Source organism: Urocitellus parryii, chromosome 9, assembly GCF_045843805.1.
Source record: "Urocitellus parryii isolate mUroPar1 chromosome 9, mUroPar1.hap1, whole genome shotgun sequence".
Classification (NCBI taxonomy): domain Eukaryota; kingdom Metazoa; phylum Chordata; class Mammalia; order Rodentia; family Sciuridae; genus Urocitellus; species Urocitellus parryii.
Window position 1 is genome coordinate 2,464,450 of NC_135539.1, and position 20,956 is coordinate 2,485,405.

Consider the following 20,956-nt stretch of genomic DNA (forward strand, 5'->3'; position numbering starts at 1 on the left):
GGATTCTCTCCCCGGCCCCAGCAGAGCGCAGCAACTTGTGGATCTTCTAATGATGGTTCCTTGAGAATGTGTCATGCAGTATCTGGTCAGGGGTGCGCACCTGTAATCCCAGCGACTGAGGCAGGAGGATCCCAAGTTCAAAGCCAGCCTCAGCAACTTAGTAAGATGCTGTCTCAGAACAAAAAATGGAAAGGGCTGGGGAAGAGTTCAGTGGCAGAGTGCCCGTGGGCTCAGTTCCCAGTAGAGGGGAGGAAGAAATGTCACGATAGGCCAAGACTCTGACCTCCCAGTCAACAGGGCAGCCTTCAAGGGGCTTCACTGCAGCCCCCGAGGCTGGCCAACCCCTGGCCTCTGGAATCCGCCTCTTTCACCCCTCTGTGCCACACAAGTGTGAGAATTTTCTCTGAGAGCCTTGCCTTGAAAAGCCTGGGCAGCGGCACCAAACCCTTGTCAGGACAGGCCTTGCCGGGGTGGGGGTTGTTCATGGCTGTATTAACAGGAGCCCAGTGTCAGGCGCTAGAAGGCTCAAGAAGTATTCCTTACAGGAATGAAAGGCTCTATGCTGGTGACGAAGATGGTGGAATGATAGGGACGTTGGGGTTGAGAAGAAGAGAATGGCCATGGTGGTACTGAAGGAGATGGCGATGATGGGGGGATAGTGAGGGCTGGGACAGTGGTAGCTGGGATGGTGGAGGTGTCCTGTGGTGGTGATGGTTAGTGATGGTGGTGGTGGTGGTGATGGAGATGGTGGTGGTCATGGTTAGTGATGGTGGTGGTGGTGGAGACGGTGGTGGTGGAGATGGTGATGGTGATGGTTTAGTGATGATGGTAGTGGTCGTGGTGGTGATGGTGGTTAGTGATGGTGGTGGTGGAGATGGTGGTGGTGATGGTTAGTGATGATGGTAGTGGTTGTGGTGGTGGTGATGGTTAGTGATGATGGTGGTGGTGGTGATGGTTTAGTGATGATGGTGGTGGTGATGGTGGTGGTGATGGTTAGTGATGGTGGTGGTGGTGATGGTTTAGTGATGATGGTGGTGGTGATGGTTTAGTGATGGTGGTGGTGGTGATGGTTAGTGATGGTGATGGTGGTGATGGTTAGTGATGATGGTAGTGGTCGTGGTGGTGGTGATGGTTAGTGATGGTTAGTGATGGTGGTGGTGGTAGTGGTGGTGATGGAGATGGTGGTGGTGGCTGTGATAATGAAGGGACTTTGGCGGCAGAGACGACAGATGTAGAGAATCAGCGCTACCCTGTTGCTTCATTGAACTTTTGTAAAACAGGAACCTGCCTTTCCCTCTGTAGCAGCCCGGAGAGAGGCTCCAGGTGGGTTTTGAAGCAGGGTGGTTGGAGCTGGAGGGGGGCGCCCTTGCAGAGCGTCTGCAGACCCTGGCGGGACCCTGGGGCCCAGCGCCCCTTCCCGCTCCCTCCCACGATCCCCGTGGTGCCTGCGGGGCACCGCCCACGTCCAGGCTGCGTGGCCTCTGGTCCTCAGGCGGAGGCAGAGCTCGGAGCGGGCGGGCGGGGAAACTCTCTGGAGTACAGGGTGGGAAGCGGGGAGCGCGGCGGGGACCGGAGGCCGGGGCGGGCGGAGTGGGGCGCTGGGGGCTGGTGGAGCGGAGGGCGGCGGAGCGGAGGGCGCGGGGCCGGGGAAAGTGAGGCGCTGGTGATCCGAGACCCGAGCGCGGAGGCCGGCAGGTGGAGGTGGGGAGGGACGAGCCCGCGGAGCAGGGGCCCGGGGCGCCTGGGGGCTGGGAGCCGGGTCCGAGGGCGGGGCAGGTGTGAGCCTGGCGGCAGGTGAGGGTGCGAGGGCGGAGCGGGGTCCGGGTCGCGGTCAGGCTCGGGTCCGGAGGGGAGGGTGGGCTGGAGCCGGGAGCTCGCGGCGGGCGGCGGGCGCTGGCCGCGCAGAGGGGCCGCAGGGACGCGGTGGGGTCGGAGCTGGCGATGCGGGTGCGCCTGGGCGCGCTGGCCGGCTCGGCGGCGCTCACCGGGGCGCTCAGCTTCGTGCTGCTGGCGGCCGCCATCGGCACCGACTTCTGGTACATCATTGACACCGCGCGGCTGGAGAGAAGCGGCCCCGGCGCGCAGGACCCGCTGGGGACAGCCAACCGCAGCCGGCCCGAGTCTCTGAGCTCGCACTCCGGGCTCTGGCGGACTTGCCGGGGTAAGGCGCACCAGGGACCCGGGCGGTGGTCGAGGGCCCCTGCTCACTGGGATCTGTTGTTGAGCGCGAACCCCTCCTCCCGCCCCCACCCCCGAAGGCCAGGTCTAGGGGAGCCGGGGAAGGTGGGCAAAAGGCTCTGGCTCGAAATTCTTGCTGGAGCTGCCCAGCCCTCCTCCTGCCCCCCCCCCCCCAGCATCCAGGGCGACGGCAGGGTCCAAGCCCTGGGATGCTCAGCTTGGTCACTGATTCCTCTGTCCCATCCAGTGCAGAGCTCGTGCACCCCGCTGATGAACCCCTTCTGGCAGGAGAATGTGACAGTCAGCGACTCCAGCAAGCAACTTCTCAGTGAGTACAGCGCGGAGGGGAGGTTGGATCCCCATCCAACAGCAGCCCCTGCCCAAGCTCAGCTCTGGAGCTTTTCTGCACACAGTGGGACTCTGCAGAGCGGGCAGCTGGGGTGGCTTGAGAAGGGAGTAGGTTAAGACCAGGAAGCTGGACTCTGCCGCTCTGACTGCAATGTGTGGTTAGGGTTCAGTCCATCACTGACTGGTGGATTCTATGTGCCTAGGCCCTTGCTGATGGAGGGTTAAGATTCAGTCCATGTGCTGCAGGCGCTCAGGACTAGTGGGAAGAGAGAGGTGGCGATGTAGTTTTCTTTTGGAATGACGAGCGAGCAGCATGAAGGGCCTAGGAAGTCCAAGCAGGCACCTAAACCAGCCTGCGAGCTGAACGTGGACGGAGAGTTCTTATCCCAGAGCCGGGGCTGGCCTGGCCGTGGTGGGGTGCTCAGCACATGATGAGGAGTCAGCAGCAGCCCGCCCCCGGGCCATCCGGTCTGCCTTTGGGGGCTGGCTCTTCAGTGCGAAGCCCATGAATGACGCTCAGTAGGGGGCAAGACTGGCAAAGAAGGAGGAGAGTGAGCTCCGCTCCATGAAGGAGGCTTGGGACCAGCAGGCGCTTCAGGACTTTCTCTCTGCCTCTCTCTGGTTCCTGCACCCGCCTGTGATGTCATTAGCTCCACTTACGTGTTCACAGTTCCAGTGAGGAATCGAGGCCAAGGGAGGCGGCCTAGAGAGGATCTGATGAGGAAAGGAGGACAGGGATCCCCAGACCCTGAACAGTGTGGAGAGCTTCAGGTACAGCTACGGAGGCTCCAGGATGGGACTCAGAATAAAGAAGCCGGGCAGGGTCCCTCTTCAGCCACAGTGGCCTTGGGTCACTTCCTGGAGCGTGCCACTCTTCCCTGTCACAAAACTTGGAATGCATTGTCCCCTGCACCCGGAGTCTCTGCTCCCACCCTGCCAGCCTGGGTTGGCTAACTCCTACCCATAGCACAGGTGTGTGACATTTTTCAGTTAAAATCTACCTCCCTCAGTAGACTGTGGACCCCTGAGGTCAAGGATCAAGTCTAGTTGTGCACTCTTGATACTTAACCCGGGACCTGGCAGAGTGTGGTCCTGAGTTTGCTGAACATGCATAAGAACTATTTAACAACTGGCTCTCTGGGAAATAATCTTTGAAAAGCCCCTGGATTGCAGCATTTGCCAATTACTGTGGCGTAAATACTCCACCTGTGGCAAATTTCAGGCTGCAACACAGCAGTACCTGGCTAAAAAAGTTCCCAGAACTGGCTCTTGTGAGATCTGTGACCCCTAGCACCCCTCTGGGTAAGGCCCCTTGGAGGGGACACCTCCCCGGTGCCTGGGCTGTGGAAGACGGAGGACAGGTGGGGACACCATGCACTCCTCTTGCAATCCAGGTGCATGGGGTGGAACTCTGGGTGTTCTCGGGCACGGTTTCTAGCATCATCAAGAATTCCTGTGTTTGAGGTCAGGGAGATGAGGGTTCATCCGGCTTGGACCCTCACAGGAGCCTCACTGGTCCTGAAATCGGTGTCTTAATAACCTCTCTGAGCCTCATTTTCCATCTTGATCATAATGAGCCATCAAAACCCTGAGGGGTGTGGTTGGGATTCCATAAAGAACGAAAATGCATGAAAAGGTGAACGTCACCAGGACCTTGGGTGGTGCTGGGGTGGCACCGGGAGCTCCAGGTCACACGAAGGAGTGAGGGGACGGACACAGGCCAAGAGCTCAGTAGGGGTCAGTTCTCTCTTCTTAGCTGCAGTTACACCATGGAGTGCTGACCCTCTGGCAGGCGGGTGCTGTCATGTAGCCACCATGTCCCAGGGAGGGGCAGGTTGCATGGTTGGCTGTCCTTGGCACGGGGCTGGCTTCCTTTGCAAACTTGGAAATGCAACAAGCCTGCTCATTCCAGGACTCTGAGACACATGGAGAGGCTCCACGTCCATTCCCCCCAGATGTAGGTCTCATCATCTGGGTGTCACCACCAGCTAGCCATCTGGACTTGGATGTTCCGACACCCCTGAGCCCCAGCTCCCTCACGGGCAAAATGAAGGCAACTGTCCATCTCCCTCCTGAGGCTTCCGTGAGGACGGAGCTGGAGAGCACCTTTAAAGACTAGGGCAGTGCGCGGCCTCCGTACGTGGCGCGAGCAGCGCTGCCGTTATTGCCGCGTCTCCTCCAAGAAGGTGGGCAAGCTGCCCCTTCAGACCACAAGTTCATTGAAAATCACCCCCAGAGAGAGCTTTTCCCCCGGAATCTCTTCTTCCCTCAATGCGTTTTGAGTTTGGTCCAAGTTCTTTCATTACGTAAAGGCTCTTCTCTCCCTCAAGGAGCTGCTGCGGAGGCCAGAGAGGCCACGCTCAGAGCGTCATGGAGCTCTGAGTCAGCTCCTGGGCAATCCTGGTGCGGGGTGCATGGAACAAACCCTGATCTCCTTCCTCCCAGAACCCAGCAGACCGACAGAGAGCTGCTGGGCAGACCGCCTGGCCCCCCTGACTGTTGACCTGCTGGTGCGGAAGCTGAGGAGGAACATTAGGGTCACGGACAGTGTGCCCCATGTGCTCAGCGAGCTCAGTCAGGTGGCAGAGCGGGGTTTCCAAGGGACAGTTCCCTGCCAGCAGAATCCCCCTTGCTCGGGGTTCGGGAGAGCTCTGGGGAGCCATGGGTTTGGCTCCTTGGCCAGGGACCAGAGGATTCGGGGTGGCTGGGAGGTCTTCCAGCTCAGCACCGTGTGTGGAGAAGAGCCAGGCTCCCCAATCGGCCAGCCAGCTCGTGGTCGCAGGGGACGGAAACGCAAGGTCACTGGTTTAAAGAAGAGGAGCTAGGAGCCCAGGCAAGGGAACGGCTGAGCCCATCCCCATCCAACCCCTCTCCCCTTGCCTCTGTGGGCTGGCTCTCTTCAGCCCGGCAGGAAGAGCTGTCCACCTCTCAGCAACTTGGCACACTTCCAGCCAGCCTTTCATTGGACCAGGTTGGGTCACATGCCTGGTCTGAGCCAATCACTGAGGCCAAGAGGATGGGGTGTGCTGATTGGCCAGGCTGAGGCCGTGCCCACCTGTAACCACAGGGATGGACCAGCCTATAGCTGATGAGGGGTGGGGCCTGGGGTCCCGGGGTCCCCTGCCCTCCACTCAGCCAGCCGTGTGACTTCTTCTGGGTCAGCTGGTTCCATAAACAGGCTTTTCTGGGAAGAAAGGAGATCACACATGCAAAGCACCCCAGGATGCACACAGTAGGAGCTCAATTATTGCCTCTTTCTGCTTGGAATCATGTTACCTCTCGGAACCTCAAGGTTTTCATCTGTAAAACGGAGCTAGCGATCACAGACCCACCAGACTCATCTATTTACTGAGTTATTTAGCCCCCCCTACCCCCAGCACTGGGCTGGCTGGCTGAGCAGAACATGGGACCCGTGGCTGTTTGTCAAACACGGCTCTGAGCTCTCTCACGTGTCCATCAGCTCGTTTAATCTTCTCAACAGGCAGTGCCCTTATCATCCCCAACTTTGCTGGTGAGGAAACCGAGGCACAGATCAGTTATATCAGTTACCTAAGTTTGCACAGCAACTGGCAGATCTGGGATTCGAACACTGTTTGCTTCTACCTTGTGAGAGCAACGCTACGCTGTTTCCTCTCAGTGTGCTCTGTGTACATTAAGATCAGAGGCCTTGGCAGCCCCGAAGAGGAGCTTCGTGCCTGCTTTATTCTGGGTACCTACCTGTGTCACACTGCCTCCTTCCCACTGGGAGCAGAGATGTGCGTGTTACAAAGATGGCTGGCGGGGGGCATCCCGGAGGCAGGCGGAGGCAGGGCTGAGCGGGTGGGTTCCAGGAACCCCCAGGAGGCTGGCATTCCTGGAGGGTGTGGCCCAAAGTGCTTCTCAGGGGTGCCCTGGTCTTTCCAGGTCCCTCCTCAGCTGCCTCTCCCGGGAACCCATGAGGATGACCAGGCTGGTTGGATTGGACCAGAGGGGTCAAACGCTTGGCCCCACACAGCGCGCCGTGGCTGAAGCTGGACCCAGGTCAGCAGGCTGGCCAGGCTGGCCTCTGAGCAGGAAGTTAGGAATCACCAGTCTGGGTTTCTAGTCTTGCGGGTGCTGGGCTGATGCAGTAGCATGGAAAATTGAAATCAGCCCTCCCATGGTGCCGGGTGCAGCTCCAGAGTGGAAGTGGTGGGGGACAGAAACAGACAAGGGACGGGGACATGTCGTGCGGAGTTAAGAGGCTGTCTGGGCCCGGAGGGAATGCTGGGTGTGAGTTACACACAGCTGGGCTGCAGGCGGGAAGGGCGGAGGGAGGGGGGCGGGTCCCTGGGCCAGAGGCCTGCGCTTCAGGCTGGCTGTCTGGAGTACCTGTTGAAAACTAAGACCAAGAATTATTTTATATAATTCTACTTCTAGTGTTTTCCACGTGAGACTCCTGAGAAGTTCACTGTGCCATACAAGAAACAATAAGATACAGCCTTGGTGTCCCTGGATGACGTGTGTGTGTGTGTGTGTGTGTGTGTGTGTAATCATTTTAAGAAATATTATATAGCCAGTAAGACAAAGCTAACAGGGTAGAACCCCAAGATGTGGAATAAAGCGAGCAATTTACAGAGATTGTAGGCATTTATTATCCCTCCCCGAGGAAGCCATGTTATATAACTCTTCTATGGTATTTAACAAAACTTTAGGATGCCCCTTTATTTTATGTGCCATTAAGACAAAAAAAATACTATCAATTATGACCGAGGCAAAGGAGGGCCAACTTTCCTGTTTTCAGCTAAGTTAAAGCACGACCGAGCGTGGGTGCAGAATTAGGAAAACATGTCGATGTATAGAAAATAGACAGAACACAGAAACAAGCCGTCCTCAGAGGCCGCTCTGTCAGGGGAGGGAGGGGCGGAGCTGGTGTTGGCCCACTGGGTCTCGTCTGAAGTTTCTCTAGGAAGGTTTCACATTGGGGTAAAAGCCCCCCAGAGGGCTGCCTGCGCCGGGCTTCTCGTCAGCGGGCCCAGGGACCCCCTGTGCCTCCCACCACCCCTCCAGCCGCAGGAGCTGAGGTCACGTTGCTCCCGGTGCCTCCCGCTCCTGGACGGTGGCAGTGTGTCCTCTTCTGTGCCACCCGTCCACCTCTCAGCCCAGTTCACGCCTCCTGCCCTGACCTCGGGTCTCAGCCGGGACGCTTCCCCTCCTTCCTCGCCCCCACCCCCTGCCCGGCTGAGTGCCCCTCTCTGGAGCCCCACGACCCTCTCTGCAGACCCGCTTCGCCGTGGATTTCAGAGGGCCCTTCACAGCACGTGGGCAGGTGGCCTGGGTTCCTGGGGTCTCAGTCTGTGGATGGGAATTAAAGCTTGTTCCTGGTGGAGTCGCAGGATGAGAGGGAAGGAAGGAACGCTTGCTGGTCCTCGGTGCAGTGCTCGCCGTGGCTCTGCCAGCCCAGCGCCCAGCGTCCAGTCCACAGGTGAGGAAACCGGGCTTTGCAGAGATGGTGCTGTGCTCAGTGGGAGGCGGAGTCAGGATTCGAAGGCGGGGCTTTGCCGACTCCTGCTCTTTCCGTGTCCCGGTGCATCACGGAGACCTTGAAGGCAGCGAAGGGCAGCCCTGTCCTCAAGACAGACTCAGGGGCAACTATTTACCAACATTTAAAAAGCCACGCCCCTCCCGGCACCAGAGGACCCTGTGTTTCTGAACCTCCCTGGAGTCCCCAAGTCATGGTGACACGTGGAGGCAAAGTCGGTGTCGGGGTGGCCCTTTGGCGGCTGGTTCTGGAGCCTTTCTTCTGCCAGGGCTTGGATGGCTCTGGTTCTGCCTGGAGCTGAGCATCCTCCCCCACCACCACCTTCTGCCATGGCGATCTGCCTCACCTTGGGCCAGCACTGGAGCCGGAGGACCATGGACGAAGTCTCTGAAACGGAGCCAAAATAACCCCCCGCCCCCACAGTTGTTCTTGTAGGTGTTTTGGTCACAGTGGTGAAAGGCTGATGGGCACAACATGTTGGTCACAGGGAAACACAGACGTCCCCTGGCAGGAGCGTCTCGTTTCTCTGTTCTTTGCGGGTCGCTTGCCCCTGACTTACCGCAGCAGACGTTTTTGAACTGAGAAGATGCCCTCACTTGGGCCTCCACGTTGACCTTGATGACGTCTGTCGGCATTTCATGTTATCAGTCCTGTATAATAACCACAGCTGTCATCTCTTGTGCTGCTTATGAGGCTCCTGCTGTATACCACACAAGACAGTGGGGTGGGACATGGTGCCACCTGCAACCAGATGTGCCCACATCCTCAGCCCCAGAACCTTATTTGGAAGAAGTGCTCTGCAGACACACTTGGGGATCTGGAGACGAGATCATCTTGGATGCTCTAGGCGGGCCCTAAATCCAACGACAAGGGTCCTTATACCAAGAGGAGAGAAGAGGAAGGGGAGACTCAGTGGTGTGCCCACAGGCCCAGGAGCGTCCAGGGTCCCTGAAGCCACAGGAAAGTGGAAGAGGCAAGGGAGGTGTTCCCTGAAGGCTTTGATGGGACTCGGTCCTGGGACACCTTGGTTTCAGAATTCGGGCCTCTGGGACTGTGCGGGAGTAAGTTCCCGTTGCCTGTTAGCTGCCCAGTTTACAGTGGCAGCCTCATTATCATAGAATCAGCCCCTGCCAGCCCCCCTGTCCCCAAGGCCCCGTGGTGAGGAGGTGTGTCTGCTGGCCTCAGGTCTGGGACCCTTTCCTCCCAAGACCACCAACAGGGAATGGCATGAGACTGGAGTCCAGGAGTCGGGATTCTTGCTTCCGAGTCCGCTGCTGTCCCTGTCCTGTGTCATCTCTGCCTGGTCTTCTGGCTCAGCTCTTGGATCTTTCCAGTTTGCAGACTGTGCACGTTGTCGGCTCCCCAGGACGTGTAGAAATGAACCACGAGGAAGAAAGCTCTGGGTCTCTCTGGCCTTCGGTTCCTCCTGCCCTGCCTGAGTCCATCGCACCCTCCCCTCCCAGTGCCTGGGACAGCCCTTGGCCACTGCTGGTGCCCTCAGCCTCAGACCACGAGAGACACATCTGTAGCTGGACAAGTGGCTCACTGCTCATTGCAACCGGGTCGACACGCACCACGAGGACTCTGGGCGCCTCAGACACAGGCTTTTAGAGGGACCAACAGGACCAGGGACTTGATGGGTGGTTTTGGGAGGGTCCAGGGAAGCAGGGTTTGGTCTGACTGGGCAGGGTCAGGAGTGGGGACAAACAGAGCCTGCCTGTAGGGAGGGAGACCGAGCAGGACCAGGCAGCCAGCCCCTGTGCTGGGGAGGGGCTTTGGCCTCTGAGAGGCGCAGGCTTTGATTTGCCTGTGAGATAACCTGGCCTGGCCTCCCTGGGTCACGCACCATGACCTTGTCAGGTGGTGCAGCTCTTGGAGGTCACATCTAGGACCCTGCCACGGCTGGCTATGGGCCCAGAGCCCTCCCAGGCCTGGGGCTCTTCTCTTCCCCACCTGGGAGGTCATGACGGAGGCAGGCCTGGGGCTCAGCCCCGGGTTACAGAATCCCTGTCTTCCTAGGAGTTCAGAGGTTTCCGTGCTTCCTGTGGGTCCCCGGGGCCACCCGGCACCTGGGCTTGGCTGGCAGTGCTGCGCGGGAGGGGCTCTTTGACCCGGTTTCCATCCCTGAGAGCCTGGAGACAGGGTTGCAAACTTGGGTCATAACCTGCCTCTGCCGTGGCTGGAAGCTGCCGGAGCTTGGTGCTTGTAGGCGGCAGGTGTTGGGTGTTTGCTAAACACAGGGGTGGACACGGGCCTGACCCGCTGTCCTGGTTGGCCCTGACTGCTCCTGGTGCATGCTGCGGTCATGGTAGATGGCTTAGTGACTCCGATGATTATTTGGCTCTCAGAGTGTTTGGTTTGGGTGATAAGCCCTGTGGGTGCTCTGTCTACATAGCGACCAGGGAGCAACTCTCTGTGACTTATGCGTTTCTGTGTGCTGAGCTCTGTGTGTCTGCGGAATTTAATACGTCCTCGGCCGTCAGCAGGCAGGAGTTCTCATCTAACCCCTGAGGCGCAGAGTGGTCTAGTCGTTCGTCCACAGTCACACAGCTTGTAGGCCCTATTAAGTGGTCTTTTGACTGATCACCCTCACTCCAACCCCACCATGATATCCCAGCACCATCCAAATATCCCAGTTCCCAGAAATCTCTCTGCCACATCCACACTCTAAGCACATTCCAAGATGTGGTTGGAGATGGGTGCAGTTCACAGTAGAACAAAACTTGGAATCAATATTCACGTTCCACGACTGCAATTCTGGAAAAAAAGAAAGACAAACCCAAACAAAATAAAGAATATGACTTCACACATATGCACACAGAGCTCGACCAGATTTCTGCAGGAGATTGTACAACCCTCCCCTGGGGAGCTGTTCATACCCAGACATTTAATTGAATGTGTAGGTCAAGTTGGCTCGCGGGGTGTCTGGGGACCTCCGGGGGGCCTGGAAACCTCATTAATTTCTATATGAGAAATGATCCCATCTCTCAGCTGCGGACGGGGGTGGAGCCGCGCAGGAGCCTGAGCTTGCAGGGCCAGGGTCACACTCCAGCAGCTGCACTGAGCCGCTGGTTCTTCCTTGGACAGGAGGAAGGAGGGCAGCCACGCCGTCCAGGCCACAGTACAGTACTGCCATCTCTGGTGGTCCCGGGAGGGAGTTTAGGCTGGTTTTCTCAGCCTGCCAAGGATGGTGGCTCTTTGGGGACCTGAAGACAGAGCTGTGTGGTGGAGGCTGGACGGCTATCTTCACCATCTTTATTACTGTGGACGGGTCAGTGCATTTCCTGTTGCCCATGACAACCCTCCTGTCCAGTAGGTTTTAATGAAGAAGCTTATTGTGGCTCACATCCTGTAGGTCGAGGTCCAGGGGCCGCCTCTGGCGATGGCGTCTTGCCGGCAGAACCCTGTGGCAGCCTGTGTCTGGCCAGCTGACCTTGCTGTCCTCTTGCTGTCCCAAGCTGAGGGGATTCTATCTTGGGCTCCACCCTGATGGCTCCTCCAGTGGACCCCAGGCCCAGCTTCAACCAGCTGGCTGGATTACACCATGGGGGCCCTAGAGTCCCATAGGGCCACCTGTGTGACTATCTGCCTGTGGCAGGACTCCTCCCTTGGCTGTGGGCTGAGCCCCTGCTGCTGACCCCTGGCTCCAGCCTCTGGGTATCTGGTCGTGAAGAGGGATGTCCAACCACCGCTCCCCCAACCAAGGGCCACTCCACTTCCTGCCTTGTCCTTTGCCTTAGTGTCCTTGGGCCACCACAAAGTCCATGGCCTAGAACAAAGCTAGCTTTGGGCTCCTCCTGGCTCGGCCTCCGCCCTCTTGTCCCTCCTCCTCCGCGTCTTCAGTCTTTCTTCAAGGAGACACTCCTGCGACGCAGGGACCTTCGAATCCAGGACAATCTCATCTTGCGCTCCTTAACTTTAAGCATCTGCAAAGACCTTTCAAGACCTTCCTGGGAGCTGGGCGGTGTCAGTTCCAACCAGCACCCAGGGCAGTCTTGCAGAAGCCTCCGCAAAAGGTTGGACCCTGCTGTCCTCTGTCCCAAACGTGACGACTCTGGCTCCCTGGGAGAGAAGGGCCAAGGCACCTGCGGTCTGGCCCCGCCCAAAGCTCCGCCTCCTGCAGGCTCCGCCCCCTTGCCCCCTGGTCTCCCTGGCGCCTGGTCCCACCCTGCCCCGCTGTGCACCCCTCCGCGCTCTGCCGCGTGCTGCCCTCAGCGACCGCCGGGGGCGCTGTTGCCTGCCTCCTTTGCTACTGGGCAGCCCCCGTGGGTCACGGGCTCTGACTCTGGTGTGGAGAGTCTGCTCACCGCTGGGCTCCACTCGCTGGCGTGTGGCCGGAGGGCAGGATCTTGGTTTCTCCGCTCCTGAGTGGGCACCCGGGATAAGTGAGGAGTCCTATAACAGCACCTCGGGGTTCCCAGGGCGGATGGCGGGGCTCAGGGCACGCACTGCCGCGAGTCATTGTCATCAGAAGCAGAGGTGGTCATTTCCCCAGCTTCAGGTGCGGCCGTGGTGGGTGCTCAGTCGCTGTGGGCGGGGGGGACGGGGCATGTTAGTGACCTCTGCTGCCCGTGTCCCCTGTCTCTCTCCTGAAGCTATGCACGGGACGTTTGTGATTCTGCTGCCGCTCAGCCTGATCCTGATGGTTTTCGGGGGGATGACGGGGTTTCTGAGCTTCCTCCTCCAAGCCTACCTCCTCCTGCTGCTCACTGGGACCCCTCTTCCTCTTTGGAGGTAGGTGTCCACTCTGCGGGCGGCGGGTGCTGGGCAGGGACTCTCAGCAGCTTGTCCTCAGTTGAAGGGATCAGGGGTTTCCAGCCAGGACTCAGGGCCCGACTCCAGGAAAGAAGCAGCGGTGGGGACAGCTTCTGGGGACCGCTCCGCAGTTCCAACAGAGCCCTGTGGTGCCTTTGCCTGGCCCTGCCAGCTCCGCGCTTTCAGGCTGCGGCCTGGAAGGGCCCTGGCTCCAGCCACCCTGGAGAGCCACGTGGATGGATTAGAGAGAGGCACCACTGGCTCAGAGGACAAATGCCACATGACCTTGCTCAGACCTGGTCTCAACAAGCCAGGGTCATAGAGAGGGGGCTCTGGGTGGGGCCAAAGAGGTGTCAAAGTTGGGAGGAGTGAGTTCCAGACCTGCTGTGTGTCCTGGTGACTGCCATCAGTAACAGTCGGATGTGTACTTGAAACTTGCCAAGGGGGGCAGATTTTGAAAGTTCTCACCACAAGAAAGGGTCAAGTGCGGGAGGTGACATGGGTGGCAAACAACTTGGCCAGCCCATGCCAGTGTGCCTCGACTGCAAGAGTCCACAGTGGTGCTTACAATTTCTGTGTGCCTAAAAAGACTCAGAAAAACTAAACAAAGGGAAAACCAGTCTCGGCCGGGTTGATTCTGTTTGTTTGGCTGAAGGGAGGGCTTAGAACCCTGTGCCTGTGCTTGAGAGCTTCCTCATTAAAAGAGGAAGAGAGAGCTGAGGCCACTTGGGACCCAAGGAGGGAGACGGTCTGCGGGTGGACAGTAGTGCAGGCGCTGACCTCCAGCCCCAGCTCTTTATGGAGTTGACATGGATATTAGTACTAATAGTTCACCCAATGGTGACTCTCAAAACCATCACCACCCGCAGACCTCTCTGTGACTGTAAATTCTCCAATCCACACTGTGCTGTGTGGCCAGGGCACCGGGAGACCAGGCTCGAGTGGCCAGTGCCAAGGAGGGACTGGGCAGTTGATGAAACTGAACTTAGATGTGAGAGCCACACGGGGCCAGGCTGCTGTGTGGACACACTGCCCTAGTCTCATCTGAGGAGACGCCGCCCGCCGCCCAGCACCCTTCTAGGTCTGGGGAAATGAGATGGGACTCACAGCCCACAGGGGGACAGGCACTGTGGGTGACAACACACAAGAGAGCAAGACACAACTGTGACCTGGATGTGGGGGCAGGAACAGGAATAGAGGTGTGAGCCGGGACAGGGAGGGAGGCAGGGGCAGGCAGAGGGAGAGCCCAGCCAGCTCTGGAGTGGGTGGGAGGGAGTGAGACCCAGCGCTGGGGAGACCCACAGCGGGGTGGGGTGGGGGGGAGGAGGAGGGGAGGACAGAGGGGGGAGGGTGGGGAGGGGGAGGAGGAGCAGCAGGGGAAGGAGCAGAAAGGAGGAGCAGGAGGAGAAGGGGTAGAAGGAGCAGGAGGAACAGGAGGAGGAGCAGAGAGGAGGAGCAGGAGGAGGAGGGTAGAAGGAGCAGGAGGAACAGGAGAGGAGCAGAGAGGAGGAGAGGAACAGTGGGAGCAGGAGATGAGGAGCAGGAGCAGGAGGAGGGGCAGGAGGAGGAGCAGGAGGAGCAGGAGGAGCAGGAGTAGTAGTAGGAGGAGGATATGGAGGAGTAGTAGGAGGAGGAGCAGGAGGAGGAGGAGGAGGAGGAGATGGAGGAGGAGGAGGAGCAGGAGGAGCAGGAGTAGTAGTAGGAGGAGGATATGGAGGAGTAGGAGGAGGAGGAGTAGGAGGAGGAGGAGGAGGAGATGGAGGAGGAGGAGCAGGAGGAGCAGGAGGAGGAGCAGGAACAGTGGGAGCAGGAGAAGGAAACATGAGGGAAGGAGCAGGGGAAGGAGGAGCAGGAGCAGGAGAGGGGCAGAAGGAGGAAGGGGAGGAGCAGGAGCAGGAGGAGGGGCAGGAGGAGGGGCAGGAGGAGGAAGGGGAGGAGCAGAAGCAGGAGGAGGGCGGGAGGAGGAAGGGGAGGAGCAGGAGCAGGAGGAGGGGCAGGAGGAGGAAGGGGAGGAGCAGGAGGAGGGCAGAAGGAGGAAGGGGAGGAGCAGGAGGAGGGCAGGAGGAGGAAGGGGAGGAGCAGGAGCAGTAGGAGGGGCAGGATGAGGAAGGGAGAAGGAGGAGCAGGAGGAGGGTAGGAGGAGGAAGGGGAGGAGCAGGAGAAGGAAGGAGGGGCAGGAGGAGGAAGGGGAGGAGGAGGGGCAGGAGGAGTAAGGGAGGAGAGGAGCTGGAGGAGGGGCAGGAGGAGGAAGGGGAGGAGCAGGAGCAGAGAGAGAGGCAGGAGGAGGAAGGGAGGAGGAGGAAGGGAAGGAGCAGGAGGAGGAACAGGAGCGGGAGGAGGGCGGGAGAGGAAGGGGAGGAGCAGGAGTAGGAGGAGGAGCAGGAGTGGGAGGAGGGCGGAGAGAGGAGGAGCAGGAGGAGGGGGGGGAGGAGCAGGAGCAGGAGGAGGAGCAGGAGCAGAGAAGGGCAGGAGGCACCGGGAGCTCTGACCTGCTCTCCTTGCCCCTGCAGCCATGGTGACGCTCACTGGCATCAGTGTCTACATCGCCTACTCGGCCGCTGCCTTCCGCGAGGCGCTGTGTCTGCTGGGGAGCGGGCGCTCCTGGACCAGGTGGACATCCGCTTCGGGTGGTCGCTGGCCCTGGGCTGGATCAGCTTCGGTCTCGGAGCTGTTCACTGGGGTGGCCTTCATGTGGCCGCGCGTGTGGTCAGTCTGCGGCGGAGGCAGGACCAGGCCATCTGAGCTGGGACATCCTGTCCTGGCTGTGGCGGGAGGGAGGGCTTGGCCCCGGGGCCTCCCAGACCCACCTCCTCTCCCTCAAAGGCTGTCCATGGAGGCCAGGGGTGGCCCTGCCCTCTGGGGCCTGAGCTGCCGTCCGTGCAGCCCAGGCCCCGTGTGTCTGCCTGGGCCTGCTGCAAGAGGCCGAGGACTGCTGGACCCATGTCACCTGAAATAAATGACAGTCCTCTGCACAGGGAACTTCACAGCTCTGTTCCCGTGACATCTGCGTCTGGGTGCCTCCTCTGGCGTCATGAGCTCCTCCTTGTTATGAAATGTTCAGAATGACCAGAGAGGTCAGGTAACTTGTGCAAAGCTGCACAGTGAGCCAGCAGCACCCTCCTCTCCCAGAAGCCCAGTGCAGCTTCTGGACAGGCCCAGGGTCAGCTGCCTTACGCCCTCTGGGCATGGAGTTGCCCTGGCTCACACGCTGGCATGGGAAGGTGCTGCGGAGGCCTGCAAGGAGCGGGCACAGCCCTGGCTTCTCTGCCCTGAGGTGCAGACGCTCCAGCTGGGCCTTGCTCCTCTGGCCGAGGCCTGACCCTCCAACGGAAAAGGCCACCCAGTGAGCCGGTCCTCAGGACCAGGGCTGGTCATTCCAGAGGAAGACCCCTGGGCCAGTAAACAGGGCCCCGTGACACCCGCGAGTGACAGGAAGAAATCCCAGGACAGCAGTCACCCACATTGAGTGGGAAGAGCCCACCACAGCCCTGACTTCAGCTTTGCAGCACCCAGGAGACCCTAGGGCCTCCTGTGACAACCTCACAAGCAAGGTGACGTCACCATCCTCACTGACGTTGTCCTCCTTGAGACACCATCCTCCTCACTGTGACATGATAAAACCTTCACTATGACATCACCACCCTAGGACATCCTCCCCCACGATGACATCCCCATCCTAGGACATCCTCCCCCACAATGACATCCCCATCCTAGGACATCCTCCCCACGACGACATCCCCATCCTAGGACATCCTTCCCACTATGACAACCCCATCCCAGGACATCCTTCCCACTATGACATCCCCATCCCAGGACATCCCTTCCCACTATGACATCCCCATCCCAGGACATCCTTCCCACTATGACAACCCCGTCCTAGGACATCCTTCCCACTATGACATCCCCATCCTAGGACATCCTTCCCACTATGACATTCCTGTCCTAGGACCATCTTTCCCACGACGACATCCCCATCCTAGGACATCCTTCCCACGATGACATCACCACCCTAGGACATCCTCCCCACGATGACATCCCCATCCTAGGACATCCTTCCCACTATGACATCCCCATCCTAGGACATCCTTCCCACTATGACATTCCTGTCCTAGGACATCTTTCCCACGACGACATCCCCGTCCTAGGACATCCTTCCCACGATGACATCACCACCCTAGGACATCCTCCCCACGATGACATCCCCATCCTAGGACATCCTTCCCACTATGACATCCCCATCCTAGGACATCCTTCCCACTATGACATCCTGTCCTAGGACATCTTTCCCACGATGACATCACCACCCTAGGACATCCTCCCCACGATGACATCCCCATCCTAGGACATCCTCCCCACGATGACATCCCCATCCTAGGACATCCTCCCCACGACGACATCCCCATCCTAGGACATCCTTCCCACGACGACATCCCCATCCTAGGACATCCTTCCCACTATGACATCCCCGTCCTAGGACATCCTTCCCACGACGACATCCCCATCCCAGGACATCCTTCCCACTATGACATCCCCATCCCCAGGACATCCTTCCCACTATGACATCCCCATCCCAGGACATCCTTCCCACTATGACAACCCCGTCCTAGGACATCCTTCCCACTATGACATCCCCATCCTAGGACATCCTTCCCACTATGACATTCCTGTCCTAGGACATCTTTCCCACGACGACATCCCCCATCCTAGGACATCCTTCCCACGATGACATCACCACCCTAGGACATCCTCCCCACGATGACATCCCCATCCTAGGACATCCTTCCCACTATGACATCCCCATCCTAGGACATCCTTCCCACTATGACATCCTGTCCTAGGACATCTTTCCCACGACGACATCCCCGTCCTAGGACATCCTTCCCACGATGACATCACCACCCTAGGACATCCTCCCCACGATGACATCCCCATCCTAGGACATCCTTCCCACTATGACATCCCCATCCTAGGACATCCTTCCCACTATGACATCCCTGTCCTAGGACATCTTTCCCACGATGACATCACCACCCTAGGACATCCTCCCACGATGACATCCCCATCCTAGGACATCCTCCCCACGATGACATCCCCATCCTAGGACATCCTCCCCACGACGACATCCCCATCCTAGGACATCCTTCCCACGACGACATCCCCATCCTAGGACATCCTTCCCACTATGACATCCCCGTCCTAGGACATCCTTCCCACGACGACATCCCATCCCAGGACATCCTTCCCACTATGACAACCCCATCCCAGACATCCTTCCCACTATGACATCCCCATCCTAGACATCCTTCCCACTATGACATCCCTGTCCTAGGACATCTTTCCCATGACGACATCCCCGTCCTAGGACATCCTTCCCACGATGACATCACCACCCTAGGACATCCTCCCATGACGACATCCCCATCCTAGGACATCCTTCCACTATGACATCCCCATCCTAGGACATCCTTCCCACTATGACATCCCCATCCTAGGACATCCTTCCCACTATGACATCCCTGTCCTAGGACATCTTTCCCACGACGACATCCCCGTCCTAGGACATCCTCCCCACGACGACATCACCACCCTAGGACATCCTCCCCACGACGACATCCCCATCCTAGGACATCTTTCCCACGATGACATCCCCATCCTAGGACATCCTTCCCACGATGACATCCCCATCCTAGGACATCCTTCCCACGATGACATCCCCATCCTAGGACATCCTTCCCACGATGACATCACCATCCTAGGACATCCTTCCCACTATGACATCCCCATCCTAGGACATCCTTCCCACTATGACATCCCCATCCTAGGACATCTTTCCCACGACGACATCCCCGTCCTAGGACATCCTTCCACTATGACATCCCCGTCCTAGGACATCTTTCCCACGACGACATCCCCGTCCCAGGACATCCTTCCCACGATGACATCCCCGTCCAGGACATCCTTCCCACTATGACATACCCGTCCCAGGACATCCTTCCACGATGACATCCCGTCCTAGGACATCCTTCCCACTATGACATCCCCGTCCTAGGACATCCTCCCCCCGATGACATCCCCATCCCAGGACATCCTCCCACGACGACATCCCCATCCTAGGACATCCTTCCCACGACGACATCCCCATCCTAGGACATCTTTCCCACGACGACATCCCGTCCTAGGACATCCTTCCCACTATGACATCCCCGTCCTAGGACATCTTCCCACGACGACATCCCCGTCCTAGGACATCTTTCCACGACGACATCCCCGTCCTAGGACATCCTTCCCACTATGACATCCCCGTCCTAGGACATCCTTCCCACTATGACATCCCCGTCCTAGGACATCCTTCCCACTATGACATCCCCGTCCTAGGACATCTTTCCCACGATGACATCCCCGTCCTAGGGACATCCTTCCCACGACGACATCCCCGTCCTAGGACATCCTTCCCACGACGACATCCCCGTCCTAGGACATCCTTCCCACTATGACATCCCCGTCCTAGGACATCCTTCCCACTATGACATCCCCGTCCTAGGACATCCTTCCCACTATGACATCCCCGTCCTAGGACATCCTTCCCACTATGACATCCCCGTCCTAGGACATCCTTCCCACTATGACATCCCCGTCCTAGGACATCCATCCCACTATGACATCCCCGTCCTAGGACATCCTTCCCACTATGACATCCCCGTCCTAGGACATCCTTCCCACTATGACATCCCCGTCCTAGGACATCCTTCCCACTATGACATCCCCGTCCTAGGACATCCTTCCCACGACGACATCCCCATCCTAGGACATCCTTCCCACGATGACATCCCCATCCTAGGACATCCTTCCCCTATGACATCCCCATCCTAGGACATCCTTCCCACTATGACATCCCCATCCTAGACATCTTTCCTACGACGACATCCCCGTCCTAAGACATCCTTCCCACGACGACATCCCCATCCTAGGACATCCTTCCCACGACGACATCCCCGTCCAGACATCCTCCCCACGACGACATCCCCGTCCTAGGACATCCTTCCCACTATGACATCCCCGTCCTAGAACATCCTTCCCACGACGACATCCCCATCCTAGGACATCCTTCCCACGACGACATCCCCGTCCTAGGACATCCTTCCCACGACGACATCCCCATCCCTAGGACATCCTCCCCACGACGACATCCCGTCCTAGGACATCCTTCCCACGACGACATCCCCGTCCTAGAACATCCTTCCCACGACGACATCCCCGTCCTAGAACATCCTTCCCACGACGACATCCCCGTCCTAGACATCCTTCCCACTATGACATCCCCGTCCTAGGACATCCTTCCCACGACGACATCCCCATCCCAGGACATCCTTCCCACGACGACATCCCCGTCCCAGGACATCCTCCCCACGACGACATCCCCGTCCTAGGACATCCTTCCCACTATGACATCCCCGTCCTAGGACATCCTTCCCACGACGACATCCCCATCCTAGGACATCCTTCCCACTATGACATCACCGTCCTAGGACATCTTTCCCACGACGACATCCCCGTCCTAGGACATCCTTCCCACTATGACATCCCCGTCCTAGGACATCTTTCCCACGACGACATCCCCGTCCTAGGACATCTTTCCCACGACGACATCCCCGTCCTAGGACATCCTTCCCACGATGACATCCCCATCCTAGGACATCCTCCCCACGATGACATCCCCATCCTAGGACATCCTTCCCACTATGACATCCCCATCCTAGGACATCCTTCCCACTGTGACATCCCCATCCTAGGACATCCTTCCCACTGTGACATCCCCGTCCTAGGACATCCTTCCCATGTCGACATCCCCATCCTAGGACATCCTTCCCACGTCGACATCCCCATCCTAGGACATCCTTCCCACGACGACATCCCCATCCTAGGACATCCTTCCCAGGACGACATCCCCATCCTAGGACATCCTTCCCACGACGACATCCCCATCCTAGGACATCCTTCCCACGACGACATCCCCGTCCTAGGACATCCTTCCCACGATGACATCCCCGTCCTAGGACATCCTTCCCACGATGACATCCCCGTCCTAGGACATCCTTCCCACTATGACATCCCCGTCCTAGGACATCCTTCCCACTATGACATCCCCGTCCTAGGACATCCTTCCCACGATGACAT

General features: G+C 58.5%; 1 protein-coding gene across 1 annotated transcript; it reads left to right on the forward strand.

Annotated features, from left to right (window-relative positions):
• The first annotated feature begins 1,941 nt into the window (after positions 1-1,941).
• On the forward strand, positions 1,942-15,523 carry Tmem114 (transmembrane protein 114). Its single transcript, XM_026385672.2, is given in 6 exon segments — positions 1,942-2,161; positions 2,426-2,506; positions 12,622-12,743; positions 12,745-12,760; positions 15,292-15,366; positions 15,369-15,523. Coding segments are annotated over 6 exon segments (669 nt in total).
• Positions 15,524-20,956: the final 5,433 nt, after the last annotated feature.